A 23,535-nucleotide genomic window follows, 5' to 3' on the forward strand; every position below is an offset into this window, starting at 1 on the left:
ACATAAAATGAGTACTTGATGGCGATAATTTACAAAGATAGGGAACTACCCAATTCTTTTTCCTTTATCTTTATTGCTGTAAGTATTACAGATTTCCTCCCTTTTCCCCCCATTGACACCCTCCTCCCCCTCCTGCGCCCCATCCCCCTGTCTTCACCACACTGTGGTCTGTGACCACTGGTTGTGCATACATGCATATAAGTTCTTTGGTTTATCCCCCCACCCCCTGACTGAGGTTTGTCAGTCTGTTTCCTACTTCTATGTCTCTGGGTCTATTTTGTTCATCAGCTTATTTTGTTCATTATATTTCACAAATAAGTGACATTGTTAGATACTCGTCTTTCTCTGATTGGCTTATTTTGCTTAGCATAATGCTCTCCAGTTCCCTTCATGCTGTCTCAAAGTGTAAGAGCTCTTTCTTTTTTATAGCTCCATAGTATTCCATTGTGTAAATGTACCACAGCTTTTTTAACCACTCATCTACTGCTGTTTGCAGATCTTAGCTATTGTAAATAGTGCTGGAAACACAGAGTCCCATTCAAGATGAACCTAAATAGACCCACAGCTAGACACATCATAATTAAAATGGCAAACATTAAAGACAAAGAATCTTAAAGGCAGCAAGTGAGAGACAGAAAGTTACCTACAAGGGAGTCCCCATTAGATTATCAACTGATTCCTCAATAGAAACACTCAGACCAGAAGGGATTGGCATGACATATACAAAGTAATGAAAAGAAGGGGACTGAATCCAAGACTACTCTATCCAGCACGGCTATCATTCAAAATTGAAGGTGAAATAAAGAGCTTTCCAGACAAAAAAAAGGCTGAAGGAGTTTATTACCACTAACCAGCATCTAGGAGGATGGGTGGTGGTGGCTAGCACATAAAGTACAGTGTGATAAATGAAACTGCTGGGGACAGATTATATAATGGCCCTGTAACTTAGGGGCCATATAATACAAACTTAAGGTGTTTGTACTAGGAAGAAAATGGGGCACCTAAGTGGGGCTTAAAACAGGGAAATTCATGGTTGTATCTGTGTCTCAGAGAAAATCTGGCTACTCCAAAGAGCCCTCTTGACCATTAGGCTAAGCTTCCACATGCAGTTCTGTAGGTTTAGAAGCGAGGATGGAGAGGAGTGTCCGAAGAGAGTGATGTTTTGGCTTCGTCTCCACGGGCCTTGGGCCAGATCTGATGTTTGGGGGAACAACAGAGACCCCAAGGGATGACAGCTGGACTGAGCCATTTGAAAAGCCAGCCGCACCGTTTCCTGAGTTAACAATTCCGGAAGGAGAGAAGATGGCCTGGAGAGAGAGATGGGCTCCTTTCCTGACTGTTTCATCTGAGGCATCTAGGCTACTTTTCAGGATTTGTTTCCCCGCAGAAAATGTATTCCAAAAACTTGTAAAATCTGCCAAGCCATCTGGCAATGACCAAAGTGTTAACTCCTATTACATCGACCTACTAAATCCAAAGAGAATGTTAGCGAAAACACGGGTTTGCTAGCCCTTAGGAAACGTGGTGGTGGTTGGCCTTCCAGCACGCTCAATACGGAGTTCCCAGAGTTGTCCAAGGGACAAAAAGCGGTTGCCCCCTGCTGGTAAGAACTGGGTAATGCAGCGCCAGAAGAAACATTTACAAGGGGCGTGGCAGCTGGAGGGTGACGCGTAAACCGGCGCCCGAAAGAGGCGGTTGTGCTTGCGTCAGTGGCGCGCGCCGTGGGAAACTCGACGAGCAGCATGGCCGCAGGGTGTGCGGAGCCTCCGCGGTCCAAGGCGGCCTCTGAGGGCCCGGTGGTGGGAGCCGCCGGCGTCCTGCCCTGCCTGGAGCTGCCGACCTACGCCGCCGCTTGCGCGCTGCTGAACAGCCGCTACTCCTGCCTGGTGGCCGGGCCGCACCGCAGGCACATCGCCCTGTCGCCGCGCTACCTTAACAGGAAACGCAGCGGCATCCGAGAGCAGCTGGATGCAGAGCTCCTGCGCTATTCCGAAAGGTCTCTCAGCCTCTTCCTGCGCGGCGGGGTCCGCGGGTGGGAGAAGTTTAGCCCCGGCGGCTGGTGTGGGAAGGCCGGTGCCCCCGGTCAGGGTCCGTACGGGGTCCCCGTGAATCCGGCTGGTGTGCTCAGTGGTTGAGCGCTGACCCATGCACCAACAGGTCGCTGGTTCGATTCTGGGTCAGGGCACATGCCCAGGTTGTGGGCCCGATCCCCAGTGGGGAGCATGCAGGTGTCGGCCAATCTATGTTCTGTGTCATCCGTGTTTCCATCTCTCTCTCCCTCTCCCTTCCTCTCTCTCTAAAATCAATCAAAAACAAAAACACGTGAAGGTGGCGCGACTTGTGTTGGCGGAGGGCTAGGAGACGCTCGCTCCAGAAGCCAGGGTGTAGGGGCAAGAATAGAACAGGGGTTTGGAGCCGGGTTAGACCCAGTTCTGTATGTTTTCTCTCTGGACCTGGGAGGTGGGACTGCGGTACTTCAGTTGATTCTCTCTCATTCTGTAACAAATGGAAGCCTTAGTACAGTTTTTATTTGTAAACCCTGAAGGGTGGTTTTGTTGTCATGGCCCCACTGGTACTTTCCTCATTTCTTGAACCTGTTCGGGATAGAGAAATACTGTTTGTTTTGTTTTTAAGAGCAGTTTCTTTAGTCTAACTGGCCCGCCTGTTGCTCTTGGGGATGGGGTGGGGCTTATGGTGCATTTGAATTAAGGTATTCAGGTGTAACTTAAACTCTTGAGTTGCTAGGGTAGAGGGTACATAGATGTACCTTAATGCTCGTCTAGACTGCTTTGGCTCAAAGGCAGGGGCTCGAACTAGGGTGAGTGGATTCTCTAGCGATTGCTTGTTACCCTTCAGGAATTTCATGAGCCCTTGAAAAATGCAGGAATTTCCTATGTTAATTTTCTTGATCAACGTATCTAAACCTTTCGCCACATTCTCAAGGAATCCTGAATCCTACACAGGTTAAGACTCAAACAGAGAGAATATACAGCTTTCTCCAAGCACCAACACACACTTGTGTCTCTTTTGTATGCTAGGGAATTGGGGTGTAAAAACAAAGAAAAACAAGATATGTGCTTTAAGGAACTTTGAACTCTAGTAGAGATAGATATACATGTAAGCCAAATGCAATGAAGTGTTAAAATTTGCCAGAAACCTAAATTTATAGTAAGAGAAGTGGTGGTAAATTTGATCTTAGGACCTTTGAGAACAGTTTAGGAGGCGGATTCTTTGACGTGGTAGCATTCCAGGGAAAACTAGTGGCATAAACAAATGGATGGTAGATGTGAAGTAGAATGCTTTAACCAGAGAACTGTAAGTACTAAATAACTGGAGTAAGATTTATGTTGGGAAAGACGATGGGTACAGTTGGGAAAAGGGCAATGGGTTAAAGACAGGGTGGGGGACAACCTGGAGAGGATGGCCATTATGCTCTTCTTTCTTGCCTTTGCCAGGTTCATTCCTCTCTCCTCCCCTCCCCCCTCCCCCCACTTTATCAGAAGAGAAATAGAAAAAAAATCCTCCAGTGAGGATTAAAAAAAAGAAGAGAAACTAAACTGCAAGTTTGGTTATGGTTTGGTAGTATTAGATAATGGTTTAAGGAGGGTGATGCAGTAGACAGGAGACCAGTTCAGAGAGGATGGATATGCAAGGTGGACATAAAATGTGGAAACAAAAGCAACTGTTCAGTGTATTTTACAACTTTCTATAATCAATTAAATGCTTCCACTTGAAAGGCTAGGGCAGGTCACCCAAAGTGTCTCGAATAGGAGCCATTCCACCAGAGAGACTAGGAACGGACTGAATGATAATTTCTGTAAATGAATTGGACACTGGCCAATTCAGTTTATAGAGCAGGTTGCATTCTGAACAGATCTGGACCCCCCCCCACACACACACACACACACACCTTACTTGTGGGATGTGCTAAAGACCCCAGTGTATTCAGTGCAAGTCAGACACCCCACTCTGAACTGTGTGTTACTAATGAGGGACAGAACATTGAAACTAGTAGGAATTCATATCAGTCAACCATGTATCGCGTGTAGTTGTTTCCAGACTGGGACCATCCCTTGGAAGCGAGAAGACTTCTCTCTGTTTAACAAATGAGGAAGAGGGGGGAATCCAGAAGAGCTCATTCATGTCCAAGTTATCTCAACAGCATCTGTTTGACAGACTTCCCACCCTTTTTTCCCAGTGACTGAATTTTTTAAATCTAACCCATATCAATTTTGAAAAATCTGCTTAGAGAATGTAGTTTTCTAAAATCACATTATAATTTCTAAGTTATATCTTTGAGAACCCATTAAGAAAAAAATCTTATTTGTATATGACAGCTCTTGAGTTATTTGAACGTGGCAAATATGTTCCCTCCCACTAGTTTTGTAGAAGCCTTAAATGTGCAATCTAAGCATCCCTCAAACTTGATGTAACTGTTGTAAAGCTGTCTAAAGTGAGGCTGCCACCGTGACCTGTAACCTACTTAGGATGGTATCAGAAAACAGAAGTAAAAGAGCAGAAGATAAACATGGTTAAGGTGTTATTGTATATCTGATGACTTTTAGCAAGACTCATGCTGTGAGTTGCTTTCCCAAAGGTTGGATGGATTTGCAAGAATTTTTGGGGGCTTCAGCTCTCTGGTCACATTCCCTAATCAACAGTTCTGAATCCTACAGAACCCAATAGCCTCCCTCTTGTAATAGTTTGCAGTACTACCTTTAATGAAATGAAAACACTCTTTACTGTGATGAAATAAAAATTAAAAGATAATAAAACCTACCTACACAATTGCAAATATATATATATGTGTGTGTGTGTGTGTATATATATATATATATATATATATATATACACATTGCTCTAATACAGAACAGTAAAATGTATTTCAGTGTGGTAATGCTCAGCATGATTACCTGGGAAGACTGAAGTAGTTAGATGCCTCCCACACCTATACCTTGAGTCACTGTGAATGTGTCAGCTACAGATGTACATTGATGCAGGGATTTTGAATGACACCTCACAAACGCAGTGTCTCTAGTGGTGTAATGCTTTTCTGAAATAATGGGAAACGCTCAGTACAATTCCACACAAAACTGTCTAAGCGTGAACCTATCCAACTACATTCTTGGAATTTTTAATACATATAAAAACCATGCAGAAATGACTATTGAGTTATTTTTAAGTTAGATTCTGTGCCTAACTATTTATAAATGTTTATCCCATCATTCAGAAGTGATGTAGAGCTAGAGACATTTCTTCGTCGTACAGGACTGTCCTGCGCATGGCAAAATGTCTCGTATCCCTGGCCTTGGCCAGAGGTTGTGACAACCCTAATGAGTACCTCATCTGGGGAGATGCCCCCTAGGGGACAGCAGTGTTCCCCCACTTGAGACTCACTCTCAAATCAATGATTAGGAGACTCGAAGTCCTTATTTTGTTTTTCTGTCTAATATGGCAGCTACCCCCCCTCCTCTCCACCCCCACTCTCTAACTGGTTTTCTGTGCCCCTCATATTGTTTTAGTGATGGTGTGGGTCCTGCTTAGGAAAGCCACATGCAGAAATTAAGCCACACTCACAAGAGTGCTTTCCAGAGTACATCTCTGAGTTTTAAGTTTTTCCTAATTTAGTACTTATTAAAATTCCTTTCCAGTGGCTCCTGGTTGTTTTACTTCTTTCTCTAATTATATGTGAATTATTTTAGGATATTAATTGAGTTCAATAAAAATGGTCTCTACTCTCAAGGGGTCTTATGTGGAATCTAAACATATGTACAGATAGAGTCAGTAAAGTGAAATTAAGAACAGTGATGGCGCAGTCCTGTAGGAGTAGAGGCGTGATGGGTTTCAGCCCTGTGTGGGGAGTCAGGACCGTTTTCTGGAACAAGTAGTGAGTGTGGTGGAAGCCACAGGTCTGCCTCTCTAGTAGTTATCATTGCTTAGGAACCTGGAAATGACATTTTGCAATAGTAGTCGCCCCCTCATTCCTGACTGTCAAACATGTAGATTAAAAGGTCACAGTCATTCTCCATAAATAATATAGTTGTATTTCTTAGCATTTCCACTTACTAGCAAGAGTTGCAGTTGGGATTTTTCTCTATTAAGTAACTGGTTTTAATATTCAGGGACTTCAGCTTTAACCCTAATATTTCTCTTGCTGTATGCTATCTAGTACAGAAATTCGATAATGCTGGATAATACCAAAATCGCCTTGATTCAGTCATACTCAAAAATACACAAGACGTTTTTCTTGCCTGGTCCTTTTTTTCTCTCTCATTCTAATATGACAGGAATCCAAACGAGTAGCAAATAGAAGAATCAACTCTTTGCTGATGCATAATTGGACATTATTAGGTAGCTATTTTAAATAATAATTTTTAACTTAGCCAGTATATTGGAAACCTTGTGAAATTGGACTACTGAAATTATTACAGATTAACCATATAGTGTTTTTGGCTTGGGTGGTTATATTTGGGAGATAAACTTTTTGGACTCAGAATTATCTATCTAATCAGTATGACAATGCCTAGTTTAAAAGAGAATAAAGAATAACATTTTTCTTTCTTTTTAAACAGCCTTTTAGGTGTTCCCATTGCGTATGATAACATCAAAGTCGTGGGTGAACTGGGAGATATTTATGATGATCAAGGACACATTCATCTCAATATTGAAGCAGATTTCATTATTTTCTGCCCTGAACCAGGGCAAAAGCTTATGGTATGTACATCTCTTTTTTCTAGTTTTCTTTGTATAGTTATATTATTATGTAATTTGGAAACTTAAAAGACTATACAGCTTGGATCTGTTATTGTTGTTTACTAAAAACTATTTTAAAAGGTAAAAGGAAGCTAATTGCCATCAGTTCAACCTATGTAAGTTTTAAAATGTTATCATCCTAAAACTCAAGTACATGTATAGTGTGTGTACATCCAATTTATTCTCTTCTTCATAGAACACCAGAGTGATCTTAAGGTTTAAAGTCAATTTTTATTACTATTTGAAAATTTCTCAATTATACATAAATATAGTTTCTTTATAAAAGATTCAAACCATAGTAGTATGTAAGACAGAAGTTGCAAATTCAAATGGTCATGGGACCAGGCACGTAATGAAAATGAATGAAGAGTCTTGGCTGGATGGTCCCAGCGGTTAGAGTATCGGCCCTTGGACCAAAAAGTCATGGGTTTGATTCCTGGTCAAGGGCACATACCTGTGTTGCATGTTCAGTCCCCAGCCCTGGTCAGAGTCATGGGGGAGGCATCCAATTGATGTGTCTCTCTCACACTGATGTTTCTCTCCCTCCCTCCCTCCCTCCCTCCTTCCCTCCCTTCCACTCTATCTAAAAATCAATGGAAAAATAATGCTCAGGTGAGGATTAACAAACAAACAGGAATTAAGGATGGGGCACAATGAGGGAACTCAGACTATGCCATGAGATGAAGGACCTGTGGGGAATTCCTTTTTAGTTTTTCAAGAGAAGCTGGAAATGCAGAAATTGATGTGGAGTCTTCTGAAATGTATCCCTTTATCCTCTTCACTTGCAGTTCTATGTGTGTATATGTTCATATGTGTCTAAATACTCATGTGTATGTATATAATTTTTTTCTTACCTAAAAAAATTTATAGGAATTGTTTAACCTGATGATAATAACTAAGTCTTAATACTGTTAATAAAAATATAGGTTAGATTTCACTATGATAAAATCCACATGGCATTTCTAATTTAAAATGTTATTTTCAATATCAATTAAACAGGAAGAAATAGTATACTTGGACTGCCAAACTGAAATCCTACAACCAGCCTCCATACTATTCAAGTTGGCAGTAGATTTGTACTTAAAGATTCCCAAACTTAATTGTCATCTATTTTGTGTAAATTATCACAAATGTAAATAAACATGTCCATGGAAATAAAATTCTAATTGTAAAGAAAGTATAAAATGACAAGTAAAATGATCCCTTTTACTCTATCCTCGACAAGATCCAGTCCTTAAATACAGTTGAGCAGTCAGTTTTTTCCAACTCTTATTTATTTTTAATAGTATGAGATAATTTACATACAATACAATATACAGATCATGATGTTCAATTCAATTAATTTTGACAAATGCATTAACCATTGTGTGTCCTTTGAAATGACCCTCATGCCCTTTCCTGGTCAATCCTTTCTATCCTAGGTATAACCACTGTTGTGATTTCACTGATTATAAATTAGTTTTGCTTGTTCTATAATTCCACATTAATGGAGTTTTTCATTATACACTCTAAAATAGCCTCTTTGGCTCAACATGGATTTCATTCGTGCAGTTGAGTGTATTGTAGTTTGTTCTTTTTTATGGTTCGTGGTATTCAGTTATATGAATATATCACAGTTTGATTATCTATCTTCATTGGTGGACATTTGGGTTAGTTTTCAGTCAGAACTATTAGAATAAAGCTGTTGTGAATATACATTTTCATTTCTTCTAGGTAAAAAACTAGAAGCAGTATTGCTGGGTCACAGGATTAGATAGATGGGTGTTTAACTTTATCAAAACTACTGGTAGGCTAATTTCCTATTCAGCACTTGCTCTGCATCTTTGCCAACATTTGGTGCCAACATTATTTTACTCGTGGGCATATGGTGGTTTCTCATAGTATACTGTTATGGTTGTTGATTTTGGGATCCTGTCTAACAAACTTGCCTACTTCTGCATTCTGAAGATATTCTTCTAGAGGCTTCTATAATTTTTGTAGTTTTTAGCTTTTTCATTTAGGTCTGTGATCAAGCTTTAATTTTTTGTGTAGTGTGAGGTAGACCCTTGAGATCCATTTTCTTGTCCATTAGCTATTTAGTTACTCCAGACCAGTATACTAAAAAGACTTTTATTCTCCTATTGAATATTTTTTAATTGGTGGACTTGAATTTTTATAGCAGTTTTAGACATATAGACAAATGGAACAAACACAGTTTCTTCTATTATTGACATGTGTTAGTTGGGTACATTAGTTACAATTGTTGAGCCAATATTGATTCATTATTATTAAACACATTCTGTACTTTACATTAGAGTTCACTCTTTGTGTTGTATATTCTGTGGGTTTGGACAATTGTATAATGACATATATCCACTATTATATTATTCCATAGAATAATTGGTCACTGCCCTAAAAATCCTCTATGTCCCGCCTATTCACTCCTCCTGCCCTCCTGTTCTCCCTCCCTCCCTCCGAAACCCTGCACTAATCTTTTTACTGTCTCCTTAGTTTTGCCTTTGTCAGGATGTCATGTAGTTGGAATCATATAATATGTAGCCTTTTCTGGATGGCTTCTTTCACTTACCATTTATGCATTTAAGATTCCACCATACCTTTTCATGGCTTGATAGCTCATTTCTTTTTATTTCTGAATAATTCCAATTTACAGATGTACCACAGTTTGTCCTTATCATGTAAAAGGTATCTTTGTGGACACCAGTCTCCTGATGACTGAAACGGAAGTTTTACTCTATCATTTGTATAAGGAGTTGCTCACATTAAACAGCATTGTATATGTGTTCTTATTATTTATAAATCTATAATTCAAAATATATGATTTTAAAAAATATTGTTTAGTTTTTTATTCATATATCTTATCGATGTTCATTCCTAGGGGAAGAATAGAAAACCAAGGTTTTGGGAAATTTTCATTTCTAGCTTAAAATTCTATAGCACATACTTTGATTTTAACTTTAAAGCTTCTAGTGTTGTTGTAATTTAGTCCAACAACTGTGCTAAAGATTTACACATAAAGTGTAAGCTGTCTTCTGATAGGACTGCTTACGTCATGCTACTCTCAATCATTAACGAATGCTCTTTAAACTTTGAAATTAATACTGTTTATAGAAATACAGTGTGGATCTTGGTGATAAAAGCATAGGCATCCTTCCTTGAGGTCTTTCACATGTAGCTCATATCAAAGTGTAATTTCTGCTTGGTTTCAGTATGGTTATAGAGTCCTCTATTCCCCATGGAATACTGTGGTGGGAGCTAAGGGGGTTTGGGCATGGTGGGGCAGGGGGTGGGGTATTGATATGCATGTACTTATTTAATCAAGTTCAAGTTTGAGCTTTCTAAAATCTCTACAGTGTTCTAAAACTGCTTTAGTTTAATATGTGGTAAGTTTTGAGAGGAACTTTTTTCCATATTAAATTATACCATTATTTTGATGTTTTCTCTTTGAAGATGAGTTCGAAGCTTGTCAAGTTTGATTTACCTGTTAACTCTTTGGATCTCTTCTTGATGTCATACCCTTCTTTTTCCTTCCCAGGGTACAGTTAATAAAGTGTCTTCCAGCCACATTGGCTGTTTAGTACACGGGTGTTTCAATGCCTCCATCCCCAAACCTGAGCAGATGCCAGCTGAGCAGTGGCAGACCCTGGAGGTAAACGTAGGTGATGAACTAGAATTTGAAGTGTTTCGTTTAGACTCAGATGCTGCTGGAGTATTCTGCATTCGGGGAAAACTAAATATCACTAGGTCAGTTCCTAATCACATTTTTGTCATTTTGGTACTTAATTGTTTCTATTTAATTCTGAATTTGGAGACCATAGTCCTCTTAAAAATTAATTTTGTTTATTAGAATATTTTTGCTTTCAAACCAGAAAGTCATTGTACATAGTAATCTTAAGCGCTAAGACAATGCATTACATATTCTAAAGCTCTACATCTAGCTAATTGGTCTGTATTTTAGTAACTCAATTTTCTTGTGTAGTTTCTACTTTGTTGTTAATTTTTTACATAGTTAATCCCTGAGCTTGAAACTAAAAGTTTATACAGTATCAAAATAATAGTGTATAACTATTAGACTGCTTTTATTTTTACATGATTTAAACAAAATAATTTAATTATTGTCATTATGCCAGGCAAACAGTTTAATTTCTATATTTTTTCTATATTGAAATTGTTATTAGAATAACTCTGATCTTGAATCTTGAGCTTGGCTCCATAGGAGCCATCTTGAATGGGGGTGGGGGAACTCTTGGAATATCACTGATGTTAATTTACCAGTTTTTCTAGATTCTGCCTTGTTAAGAAATGAGAGTGTGGATTAAAGTTCCAGAGAACTGTCTGTGCTGTGCTGTTGGATTTGTGCAATTAATTCAGTAGCCTCACAATCCAGCACAACACTTGAAATATGACTAGTGTGACTGAGGAACTGAATTTTTAAGGTTATTATTGAAATTACTCAAATGTAAATAGTTATACGTGGCTAGTGCTACTCTGGACTATGCAGTTCTACAAAGAAGGCTGCTTCATTGAGCCTAGTTTTCATTTTAGTAATATAAATAATTCGCAGCTGTGAAGTAGTACGCTTCAGCGTAGGTTAAGAACAATGAACTGTTATTTGAAACAAGGATTGAGATGGTAGACAGAAAACTCCATTATTTTGATAGATAACAAAAGTATATTTTCTCCCTATGATATGTCAGTGCTTTGGCTAATAAACCTGGGTATTATGATGTTTAGTGTTCAGTGACCAAATTTTTCTGAACAAAACCAAAATTTAGAAGCCATGTTTTGACAACTTTTTATGTCATTCTTATGTGTGAAAACAGTTTGGGAGAAGTAGTGGAGAAACAGTAATTTTAACATTTCAAAGGGCTGAGGGGTAATAGGAAAGAATATTTGAAATTTATACCATAGTTATGTATCGCATACTGATCTCATTTAGAAAAATTGTAGCAGGCTGGGATATTCTTGATCGCTTTTTATTTCTTTATTTTTTGCTTATTGCTGTGTAATTTTTTTAACTGTTCATTTATAGTTTAAAAACCAAGTGTTCTGCAGTTTCTGAAGAAGTAACAGAAACTGGCACTGCTGAAGAAGCTGTTGACAAACCTCCAAAGAAGAAGAAGAAAAAGAAGAAAGACCCAGAGCCAGATGAAACAGAAGGTGGTACCACTGAGCTAGCAGAATTCGCAGCTGTCACCATGAAAGAAGAGACAGACCTGCAGATTAATAACAACATGAATGGCTTCCGGGAGGAAGAGCCAAAGAAGAAGAAGAAGAAAAAGAAGAAAGACCCAGAGCCAGATGAAGCAGAAGGTGGTACCACTGAGCTAGCAGAATTTGCAGCTGTCACCATGAAGGAAGAGACAGATCTGCAGATTAATAACAACATGAATGGCCTCCGGGAGGAAGAGCCAAAGAAGAAGAAGAAGAGGAAGAAGAAAGACCCAGAGCCAGATGAAGCAGAAGAAGGTGGTACCACTGAGCTAGCAGAATTTGCAGCTGTCGCCATGAAGGAAGAGACAGACCTGCAGATTAATAACAACATGAATGGCCTCCGGGAGGAAGAGCCAAAGAAGAAGAAGAAGAAGCAGCAGCACCAGGAAGATCACAACCAGGACCCTGTTTTTCAAGGCAGTGACTCCAGTGGTTACCAAAGTGACCATAGAAAGAAAAGAAAGCACAGTGAGGAGGCTGAATTTACCCCACTTTTGGAACACTCTCCTAAAAAGAAAAGGAAAAAATGATTTTCTATAGTACTTTGTAAATATGATTCAGTTTTTAAAAGATTGAACTGTACATAGTAGATGAAATGTTTGAATGCTATGAAAGTTCTCAAAGCAGGAAACTGCTGATTAGGAGTTGAATGTTTGGTGTTAAAATTGCAAAACTGATCATTTGGGAAATGCCAATATTGTTAAAGTGCCACATTTCTGTATACAGAATGAAAGGTAAGAGCTGCCCTCAGTCTCAACTCTTGCATTCTTCCAGTGTTTTCATTCTAAACAAAATGTCTTCTACCATCTCAGTACTAGCAAAAGGACTTTATAATGCAGTGTTATATCATTAAAGAATGATTTGAGCTTGGGTTTTTGGCTTATTGCTTTTTTTAAAAAATGGGTTTCACCTTTATCATGAAATAACAGACCTTTTTTTGCTTTTTTAAAAATTCAAGGCATTCACCAGTTTCGGATTTTTCTTTATCGTGGCTACTACAGTGTTTCTGTTGTTTAACTTAGCGTTTTCCACAGGAAATCTGAAATCTCCAGCGCTCCTAGGAACCATGTCACTGCTGACTGGGGTAGGAAACAGTATTCCCTATTCCTTCCCTCCAAGTGCCTGTGTGGTGGCATTTTTGTTTTTCTCTAAGGCTGAGAGGTTGGAGAGCTGTTCTCTTGTACTTACTCATTTGTGCCTCAACCAATTTGTTTTTGTTGTGTTGGAGAAGCAAGATCTGATGAAGACAGGATAAATGTGATTCTGATTAGTGGGAAATTTCCCAATTACATTGTAATAGTTGGGTTAGGCTGCTAGAAATTGTTCTGAAGAGAAAACAGCTGTTCACTGTTTTCACTGAGAAAATGTCCGCTGTGCCTTAACTGTTGGAAAACCGAGTGATGAAATGATAGGCTAATTCAGGCTGATAATCAATGCATGGCAGTATTCACTCATTTAACAGGTATCTGACCATTTGCTATGTGTAACACATTCTCCTAAGTTCCAGGGATCTAATGGCAAACAAAGGAGACACAGGTCCTTCCCTGATGGAATATTCAGATAAACAGGTGCACATAAAATAAAAGTAGGAACATACATACAGAAATTAGTAATTGTGATAAGTGCTACAAAGAGTTTCCACTCAAAGTGTGGTTAGTTTCTGTAGATGGATGCATGGTTTAAATCCACTCCAAATGGCAGCCATTTTTGTTGCCATTTGTGTAGTATCAGAAATAGTGCTGGTCTCACATTGTTTAATTTCCATTAATGTATAAATTCTGCTGGTAGTATATCTTGATCCAAATCTGTAATGATAGAATGCAGAGTTTCTGATGTCAGTCTGTCAGTAGATCTACCAGACAGTGAAAAGGTGCAAACGAGTGTCTTTCCATACGATTTAGTTTCATGTGAGTATTGACCTCTTGAGATGTGGTGTCACTATAAAATGCACACCAGATTTTCGAGGTGTACAAAGAAAGAATACAAAATATCTCAATTTTATTGGTGAAATTAAAATGTTTTTAGTATAGTGAGTTCAATGTTGAAATTCATTCAGATTTTATTTTTTTTGGCTTTTTTATTTTTTTGCTAAAAGATTTTAAATTACACATGAATTGCTTCTCGGCCTTTTGGCTAAGATCAGATGTAGTGTCTGTTCTTACCAGTTTAAATTTACACATGAGGCTCACATTATCTTTCTTTTGGACAGCACTGGTTTAAAGGAAGGATGAGTGGAAAAAGTTTAAAACAAGTCACATTCTCAGGGTTTAAGATAGTGGCATGCCCAGAAAATGTTTTATAAATCTTTCCTTAAATTTTTTTTGAATACATCATTGTAATAATGTCTGACTTAATGTAGAAAATTAATCTTTAGTGAAACAATTTCCTCTTCGTAAATACCAAGGAAGCTTCAGATGTATACTATTCATGGAAAAATACATTGTGGCTTAGCAAAATAAGCAAATTTCCACATGTTGTTTGTATCTTTTCAGTTGGCGCTTCCGTCTGTCATTCATATTGAAAATAATTTGCATCTTTGAAGAAAAGAGCATACTTGAAACTGTTTATTCATGTTTTTCACAATGTGGTTCTCTTTGAAAAACAGATCTAGTCTACAATGACTGTTTTGTTTTTATCTGATACAAAACCTCTGATGATGATATCCTCCATATATTGTTCTAAATATTTGTCACATGCTATGCTAACCTAAGTTTTATCTTTTCTCTCTCACCATTTGCTCATTAAAATCCTCTAGCCTAGACACTACTGCTTACCCTCTTTAATTTCTACCTATCACCAACTTTGCAAGGCACCTCATTAATCATTTGGAATAAAAAGATAATTTAAACAGTTTGTATTCTCACAATTTTTGTGTGTGAGATCCACTAAAGTGGGCTAAATGTGCTTGCTTTGTAGTCATAATTGTTTTTATTCTTTTTTTTGTTTGTTTTTTTTACTATATTATTTGAAGCTTTTATAAAGCATGTCTCTTGATCTACATGTCTTGACAAAATGAATTTCCTGAAAGCTAGGATTATGTCTTAACTGTTTCTACACTGTTTAGCAGTGGGCCCTTTCTATCATGAAAGCATCATCATATAATTTTATTTTTTTAACTTTATTTTTATTGTTGACATGATTACAGATGTCCCCATTTTTCCCTTTTTGCCCACCTCCACCCCACCCAGCCCCTGTCCCTTATTACCACACTGTCGTCTGTGTCTGTGGGTTATGCATATATGTTCTTTAGCTAATCCCTTCACCTTCTTTCATCCAGTCCCCCACCCCCACCTCAAACCCCTTCCCTCTGACAGCTGTCAGTCTGCTCCATGTGTCCATGCTTCTGTTTCTGTTTTGTCCCTTGATTTATTTTGTTCATTAGATTCCACATATAAGTGAGCTCATATGTTATGTGTCTTCCTCTAACTGGCTTATTTCACTTAGCATAATAATCTCTAGGTCCCTCCAGTCAGTCACAAAAGGTAAGAACTCCTTCCTTTTTATTTTTCATAGCTGCATAGTATTCCACCATGTAAATGTACCACAGCTGTTTGATCTACTCATCTATTAATAGACACTTGGGCTGTTTCCAGATCTTGGCTATTGTAAATAGCTCTGCGATGAACATAAGGATGCATATATTCTTTCAAGTTGGTGTTTCAGGATTCTTAGGATATATTGTCAGAAGTGGAATTGCTGGGTCAAAAGGCAGTTCCATTTTTAATTTTTTTGTGGAAACTCCATACTGTTTTCTATTGTGGCTGTACCAGTTTGCATTCCGCCAACAGTGCACTGGGGTACTTTTAAATTGATAAAATGAAAAGCACAGTTTCAAATGGTGTCACTTTGCCTCTGATACGACATTTTTAATCTTTCACACATTGTTTCAATCAATTCAGTAAGTGCTTTGCCTTTATATGATGTGGTTTTCAAGTATCTTTTATCCCATCAGTGTGTTAGTGATAACTTAGAAGGAAAACTACCAAATGGTCAAAATTGAGTTTCACTTGCTTGATCCATTCACCACAAGGATTATCTTTGGATATTTTCATCCAAAAAGAAGACATATTGTGTTACAAAAATCAATATGTATCCTTTTTTTTTTTTAAAGTTTGAAATGCAAAAGTATCTCCCACTCTCCTAGTCATGATCTGTCTCCACAACCCTCCCCAGACACACCCATGTAACAATTGTACATCCCAGAAATAAGTACTATTGTCAGTTTTGTGTATAGTTTTAGAGTTTGTTTTTTGTTTGTTTTTTATCCTCACTGGAGGACATTTTTCATTTTTTGCATTTATCTTCAGATTGAGCGGGAGGGAGAGAGGGAGAAAGAGAGAGAAACATCGATGTGAGAGAGACACATTGAGTGGTTGCCACCCACATGACCCCAACCGGGGCCAGGGACAAACCGCAACCAAGGTATGTGCCCTTAGTGGGAACTGAACCCACGTCTCTCTGGCCCACAGGCCGACGCTTTAACCACTGAGCCAAACTGGCCAGGGCTAGGGTTCTTTTAAATGGACTTTAAAAATATTTAAAAAATGTAAATGCAATCAAACGACTCATAGTCTTTGGACCTACTTTCTTTCATTTAATATAGATTACTTTCCATAAAAATATATGAAAGTATTGTTATTTTTAATGTTGGCAGAATTTCAATGTGTAACTTGTTTCATTTCCTAATGGTGAATATTTAGGTTTATATTTTCCCTCTTGCTAAACACACATATTGAGCATACATGTATAGACATCCTTATTTGACAGATTAAAAAGTCCCAGAAGTGGAATAGTATGAAAGGAATACTTTTACTTTTTGATATACATCGTCAGATTGTCCAGGACATTTGAACGAATTTGAAATCTTATCAGCAGTTGTATGGCAGCCTTGTCAACATGGAGAGTGCCAATCATTGTAATTTGGACAGTGATAGGTGAAAACGTTATGTTGTGTGATTTATATTGATTTGGTTTTTAGTGAGCTTGAACCACTTGTCTATGCATTTATGTCTTGAAATATTTTCTTCATGTCTTTGGATTATTTCTTTGTGATGTTTTTCCATTTATTTGGGATGATAATGCTTTTTCTATATATGTTCAAACAATTTTTGTAATTTGTCATTTATATTTTAGCTTTATCATTTGCTATTCAGATATTTATTATTTAATTAGTGATTTCTTTTGTTTGAGTTTTATCTCAGGCATTGTTTTTCTTATGAAGACACTTCCATCCCAATTATAAGATACTAATTTTCTTGCAGTACTTCTACCATTTTACTTTTTTACATTTAAGATTTTAATCCATCTGGAGTAGTATATAGTTTGATACAGGAATTTTGTTTTCTCACATTGATGTTCATTTGTTCCCAAACTATTAATTAAACCCATATTTTCTCTACACATTTGAAGACCCATCTTAGCTTACACTACATTACACAGGCTATCAATAGTTCCACTTGTCTTCTGATGTGCTTTTGCGTTCTTGTGAAGGACCACACTCTATTACTCTAATGCATCAGGCAGAATTCTGAGATGGCCCACTTTTATCCTGATAACTGAAGATGATGAAGTTTACCTCCATGATATATCATTGTTTATATTATAATTGTGATTATATGGCACAGTTGACTTTAAGAAAGAAATTATCTGGGATTCCAAAATGGCGGCGGAGTAAATGGAAGCTACACTGACCATCTACCAAGACCAAACTGGAATTACAACTAAAATAAAGACAAATCATTGGTAAAAACCAACAGAAAAGCTGCTGGAGAGGACCCACATAACCATGAGCCTGATAGGAACTGCGGAGGCACGAGGGGGCAGGCTGGGAGCCCACGGACAGCAGCTGTTTCAGCTGTGAGAAGCTCCCTTGGGGTTAAAATCCCAAGCCAGCTCCACAGTGCAGAGGGCTGGGGACAGAGCACTAAACTAGCTACAGCCACTCACCTTGGGCTCCAGTAGAGGGAGGGCAGACTGGACTAGAACTGTGGAGAGACTCGGGATTGGAGGGCACTGGGAGTTCTGTGCTGAATCACTCGTGGACAGTAGCCATATTACTCAAAGAGCCCCAGGGAGAAGCAACAGTCTCCCTCAGGAATAACACCACCCGGCCGGGCTAGAGACATGCAAATTGAGGCTTATTAACAGCCAGCAAACATCTGTCCCACCCACTGGAAATCCTCTTACCCTGAACACCTGAGGGATTTTTTTTTCACTCAGCTGAGGGCTACAACCCAAGGCATATCAAGTAACTGAGACAGCCTCCAGGCAAAAAAGCTAGAGAATAACTGAACCTTTCCTGGGCTTGCAAATTTACCCAGGAAAGTAAGACTTGACAGTGGGAAAATTGGACAGCTACATGCCAAAAAAAAAAAGGAAACTAGACCACCAACTTACACCATACACAAAAATAAACTTAAAATGGATAAAAGACTTAAATGTGACTCATGAATCCGTAAAAATCCTGGAAGAAAATGTAGGCAACAAAATTTCAGATATTACATGCATCAGAATTTTCACTGATACAACACCTAAGGCAAGAGAAACAAAGGGAAAAAATGAATACATGGGACTACACAGCAAAAGAAACAACCATCAAAATGGAAATTGAACCCACTATATAGGAGACCATAATTGCCAATGATACATCAGATAAGGGGTTAATTTCCAAAATAACTCAAAAAAAGAATGACAAAACAATTAAAAAATGGGCAGAGGACCTAAATAGACACCTCCAAACAGGACATACAAATGGCCAAGAGATATGAAGAAATGCTCAATGTCACTAATCATCATCTCCTTGTGCCTCTAACCACTTCAAGTCTATATTACAGAGTATACAGGACAGTTGTGGAGTTGAGTGCACTCCTTTAGCCCAGGAGATGCACTACTCAGAATCCCTGTTCTGTTCCCTTTTGAGTGCAGGCTAGTGGTGTGAGTGATTCACCGTAGACAGAAGAGCGCTTCTTAAATCTACTTTAATATATAGCTCCAAGGGGAGCTTTACCCTCTCTAGAGCTATATGCCAACAACAACAACACCACTTTGTTTTGTTTTGTTTTGCTGTTTTTCAAAACTACGTTGTCTTGACCCATCAAATTGATATTTTCTGTCTTGACAGGCTCTGTTGGAGCAAACAAGAATTTGATAATATACAGTTATCTTCCTATAATCTCATGTTATAATTTAGAATTATTTTCCCCCCAAGCTAATGAAGCCATAAGTGGGAATGCGAGTTGTTATAAAAATTCAGGATGCCACAAGAATTCCAGAACAAGAATGCAGCTAGACCTCAAGAAACAGAAGATACCAGAAAGTACCAAGACTCTTGGTCACTCACAGGCCTTCCCCGCGGATTTGCAGTCCCGCCCACACGGAGGGGGATCCCTCAGCTTTCAGTTCCAATGGCCAGTTTCAGGAGAAAGAGCCGGCCCAGCTCGGGGGTTGTGCCCACTGCTGGTGGCACTAACATAAGCCTGGCACCCAGACTAGTGAGAACTTGGAAAGACTTGTAAGAATAAGTGTCTCCGAAAAGGGGTCATTGTTTTCTAGCAGATAACTGCAAATGGTGATTTCTACATCTGGTACTTAATAAACCTAGTATTTTCATCTTAAATGACTTTGGAAATGGTGAAATTTTCTTTTTGTATTTTCTCTTCCCGGGTAGAGTTCTTGACTGAGTTGCTCTGCTATTCAGTGAAAAAGGAATGAGATGGAAGTAGCAACATTTTAGTTACAGAGAATCATCTTAATCTGTATTAGCATCTGAATCTCCCAGCAAATGGCAAGCTCAGGCCGTTGCTAAATGAATCATTCAAGCTGGGAACATACATCTTATGAGAGAGAGGCAGTGTGCCTGTGTCATAGTGGTGGGGGGATTAGGTGAGGCATTTATAAATTTAGTAAGCAAGCTATAGTTCTGGGAGTTCGTATTTTTTGTATGAAATACAAGGCTCATTCATTTCCTCCTTTCAAAAATCATAAATTAAAATAAACGGGAAAGAAGCCATTTATTTTAAGTCCCGCAGTAGTTTTCGCCAGGCCTGGGGCAGCGCCATTTACGCCAGGCTTCCTGTTCAATTGTTTGATTCCGCATTCATTGCCCTGGAGGCTGTGGCTTGCGGTGCTGGCACACTGTTTATTGCTCTGTGCAAGAAAAACAAATGAAAACAGAAAGAGCACTGCCAAAGTGCCTTTGTGGGTGTAGTCAGCAGATGAAAGCCAAGCCAAGAGAAGCATTGTTTTCATCCAGCCCAGTGCTGGAGATTCTGTATATTTTACCAGTCCACATGTGACAGGGAGAGAGAAATATGTGCACACAGCCTGGACTTGGGTTCCTTTGTTAACTGTCTGTACATTTGAGTTTGATTTATTTCAAAATATGGAAAACCTGTTCTGCCAACACATTTAAAAATAAAGGGTGAAAACTTCTCCTTGGGCTCCAAAATGTCCGAAATGAATACTTCAGAGGCTGACATGGACTAGACGTGACTAAAGCTCACGAAAAAGGGCAGGGGGGCTTTGACCAACTTTATATTTTGGACACCTTATTTTATGTCTTGAAGGTAACTTTGTAGCGAGGCAAGTTTCTCAAATGTATTTTCTATGCACATGTCCATTCTGTTAGCTGTAAGAACATCATGTGTGATTTAGAAGAGAGAAGATTGGAGAAATAAGTAATACTCCTCCATCTACATTTTAAACTGGACTTGGAATTTTTTCCAAAGAGTTTATAGTCCGAAGCAACTCAAATCGTAAAAGTTACAGCTCTAATCTACAATAGAGATCAGCATGGTGCCAGAAATCACAACGGAGGAGTTTCTGTCAATTTGTCTTGGAAACATGTATAATACCAATAAAATTGAAGAGTTTTGCATTTCATTTATGTGGATATGTGTGTTTTGTTTTTTTTTAAAACTAAAATTGAAGTTTTGTAAATCCTCACCTGAGGATATGTTTTTAATGATTTTAGGGGGAGAAAAACATAGATGTGAGAGAGAAACATCAATGGTTGCCTCATATATATTACCTGACCAGGATCGAACCCACAATCTAGGTGTGTGCCCTGACTGGGAATCGAACCTGCAACTTTTGATGCATGGTACAGTGCTCTAATCAACTGAGCTACCTGGCCAAGGCTAAAAATGCATTTTTTGTTCATTTTGGTTTCAGACTACATATCCTATTTGATATCACATGTTGCTGTACCATAAGTTATTTTGTGAGGCTGAATGTGAATATACCCACACCTTAAAAGGCCAATTGCTTTTTTTTACATTTAGACAGTTTCTGGTTTTTCTTTTTCCTCTGAGGCATTCCTTCATGCAACCAGTATTTAGTGGATGTCTTATTATGTGGCAGATTCTTGATTTAGGCACTGGAATTTTGTCAGAGAACACAGGAGACAAAACTGCCTGTCAGCGGAGGGCAATAATGATATGCATTATAAGGAAAATAAGGCAGAAGACACGTGAGTGTGGTAAGGTTTACAGTTTTCAACAAGGTAGTGAATAAAGGCTCCATTAGAAGGTGAAATTTGAGCAAATACTGAAAGGAGATGGATTCTAGAGGCAGAGAATTTTAGAGTTCAGTGGAGGCCTAGAGAGGGGAGAAGTATTCTGGGTTTCAGATTTCTGAAAGATTTCCTGATCAAGGATACCTGTGTGGCTGTACTAGGACGAGCAAAGTGGAAAATGAGACACGGTGAGTTCAAATAAAGTTACATCTTTGTATCTTTGACATGATTTAACCTTGGCCAATAATCTAGATCAAAGAAACTACTTTGAAGGAATTAATAGTGTTTGCTTAATAATTGTTTAAAATGTTAAGGGTCACTTGAAAGATGCTGTGTCTGTTTTGGTTTCAAATTATAAAATATACATATACATGTATATATACACACACCCATATATATAGATATATATATACACATATACATGGTTTTCAACTTGTATACAATAATTAAATCAAATAGCATTACTGTGTAACAGATGATGTAATAGATTCCAGATGTTAATTTTTGGTTATTTTATCTTTCAGTAAGTAAATTATTGATTCAGGTATGCTTTCTTTATATGCTTAGACATATATAATACTTAAAAGTCTATAAAAAAATACCTATTGCAATGAAACCACATAACTTAATAGCATAAAGAAGTGAGTATATAATTTAAAATCCTCATAAATAAGTGGTAAGAGAAATGTACTTTAGATATAATGAAATGAAGCTTTCTCTTTCATGCATACCCTCTTTAACCCAATCCAGTCTGTCCCGCAAGGACAGCCTTTGTATCATACAACTAGTTTTCTAGCCCTTGTGATTTGATCAGGGATGGACAGTGACTCAAGCCCAAACAGTCATGTGCTCTTTCTGAAGAACTTGGGATAGAAAAATAAGCGGAATCAGCATACTATTTGGATTTTGGAGCTGTAAATTCATGAAGAGTAGAGATAATGTCAGCTAGATTCTGGTGCAAGATAAATTACCGGCAAGCAAAAATTAGGACTTTGCAAAGAGAGCTGGTTATCTGCGAGAAGGTGATAGATTGTACCTCCCCAGAGGGATAGACTTGGAGAGACTGGCTGCCAGCCAAATTTCTACCTCATGTAAAGCCTGGCTATATTTCCTGCTTTTGGCTTCCATGAGAATATTCTTCTCTTTATGATAAACATCCTTTTAATTTGAATCCTTTTGAGGGGGTTCTGTTTCTTTCAACCAAAGAGCACTTGACTATTGTTAGGGACTGTTTATTATAAAGAGCTGAGTTATGTTCATTAAATGAGCTTGTTGCACTGTTTAAGCTGGCCTTTAAAATCTTGTTCAAGTCTGATAGAAAGTTGCTCAGATTTCTGATATTTTTAACTGAAATAAATAAGGCATCTCTCTTCCCCATCCTCATTTGAATAGAGTTGAGTTTAGTGACTACTGCTGCATTTGTGTACTGTGTAGTTACACTGGTGAGCGTAGCATGTTCACTATTTGGAGAAAATGTGTAAGCTTTTAAGTATCCTTATTTGAATGTGAACGGGTCTCACTTCTTCAGTAATTTAAAAACATAACTTTCCTTCTAACTACCTCTTTTTTTTCCTTTCCTCCCATTCTATGATAAGAGAGGCCAAGGTATATAATTAACATGGATGAGATAAAAAGCTTTGTACTACACTTAATTTTTAAAATTTAAAAAACACCGACAATGGTATATAAAAAGCTTGCTATTTGTGGGGTTTATGTTAAGTACAAAGGGGGCTACAAGTGTGATTAACAAATAGTATCCACATTGTTCCTTCCCCTATAGAGGGACTTTTGAACTAAAGAAATTATTTTAAAAAGCAGTGTTCCAGGCTCTGGATTGTGTTAATACAGTTCAAGCTGGGTTCACTCTGATGGCCCAGTAGGCAGATCGGTTAGCGTTGGCTCATGGGGAAGACCACGTTAGAAAGCTGGCGCCGCCTTCCTCACAAAGTGGGCAGATGTGTAGGGAAAGCCTGAACGTCACCATAACGTCCTTTTCATAAAACATTTATTAAATAAGTTTATCAGAGAACCTAGGAATCTCTTCACTCAGTAGCAAG

The 23,535-nt window shown here is 38.3% G+C and overlaps 1 protein-coding gene and 1 pseudogene across 1 annotated transcript; both read left to right on the forward strand.

The window, feature by feature from the left end:
- The first annotated feature begins 1,717 nt into the window (after positions 1-1,717).
- Positions 1,718-12,785, forward strand: POLR1F (RNA polymerase I subunit F). The gene is made up of 4 exons (XM_036247118.1): positions 1,718-1,996; positions 6,573-6,714; positions 10,286-10,494; positions 11,783-12,785. Exons 1-4 carry the CDS (start codon positions 1,743-1,745, stop codon positions 12,492-12,494), a joined length of 1,317 nt encoding a protein of 438 aa, XP_036103011.1. The 5' UTR covers positions 1,718-1,742; the 3' UTR covers positions 12,495-12,785.
- Positions 12,786-14,077: 1,292 nt separating this feature from the next.
- Positions 14,078-14,300, forward strand: LOC118620635 (annotated as a pseudogene).
- The last annotated feature ends 9,235 nt before the right edge of the window (positions 14,301-23,535 follow it).

Source organism: Molossus molossus, unplaced genomic scaffold, assembly GCF_014108415.1.
Source record: "Molossus molossus isolate mMolMol1 unplaced genomic scaffold, mMolMol1.p scaffold_m16_p_7, whole genome shotgun sequence".
Classification (NCBI taxonomy): domain Eukaryota; kingdom Metazoa; phylum Chordata; class Mammalia; order Chiroptera; family Molossidae; genus Molossus; species Molossus molossus.

Coding starts and splice junctions, on each gene's coding strand:
- POLR1F (XM_036247118.1), top strand. CDS start 1,743: ATGGCCGCAGGGTGTGCGGAGCCTCCGCGGTCCAAGGCGGCCTCTGAG. Junction 1,997..6,572: donor CTCCTGCGCTATTCCGAAAG/GTCTCTCAGCCT, acceptor CTTTTTAAACAG/CCTTTTAGGTGTTCCCATTG. Junction 10,495..11,782: donor GGAAAACTAAATATCACTAG/GTCAGTTCCTAA, acceptor GTTCATTTATAG/TTTAAAAACCAAGTGTTCTG.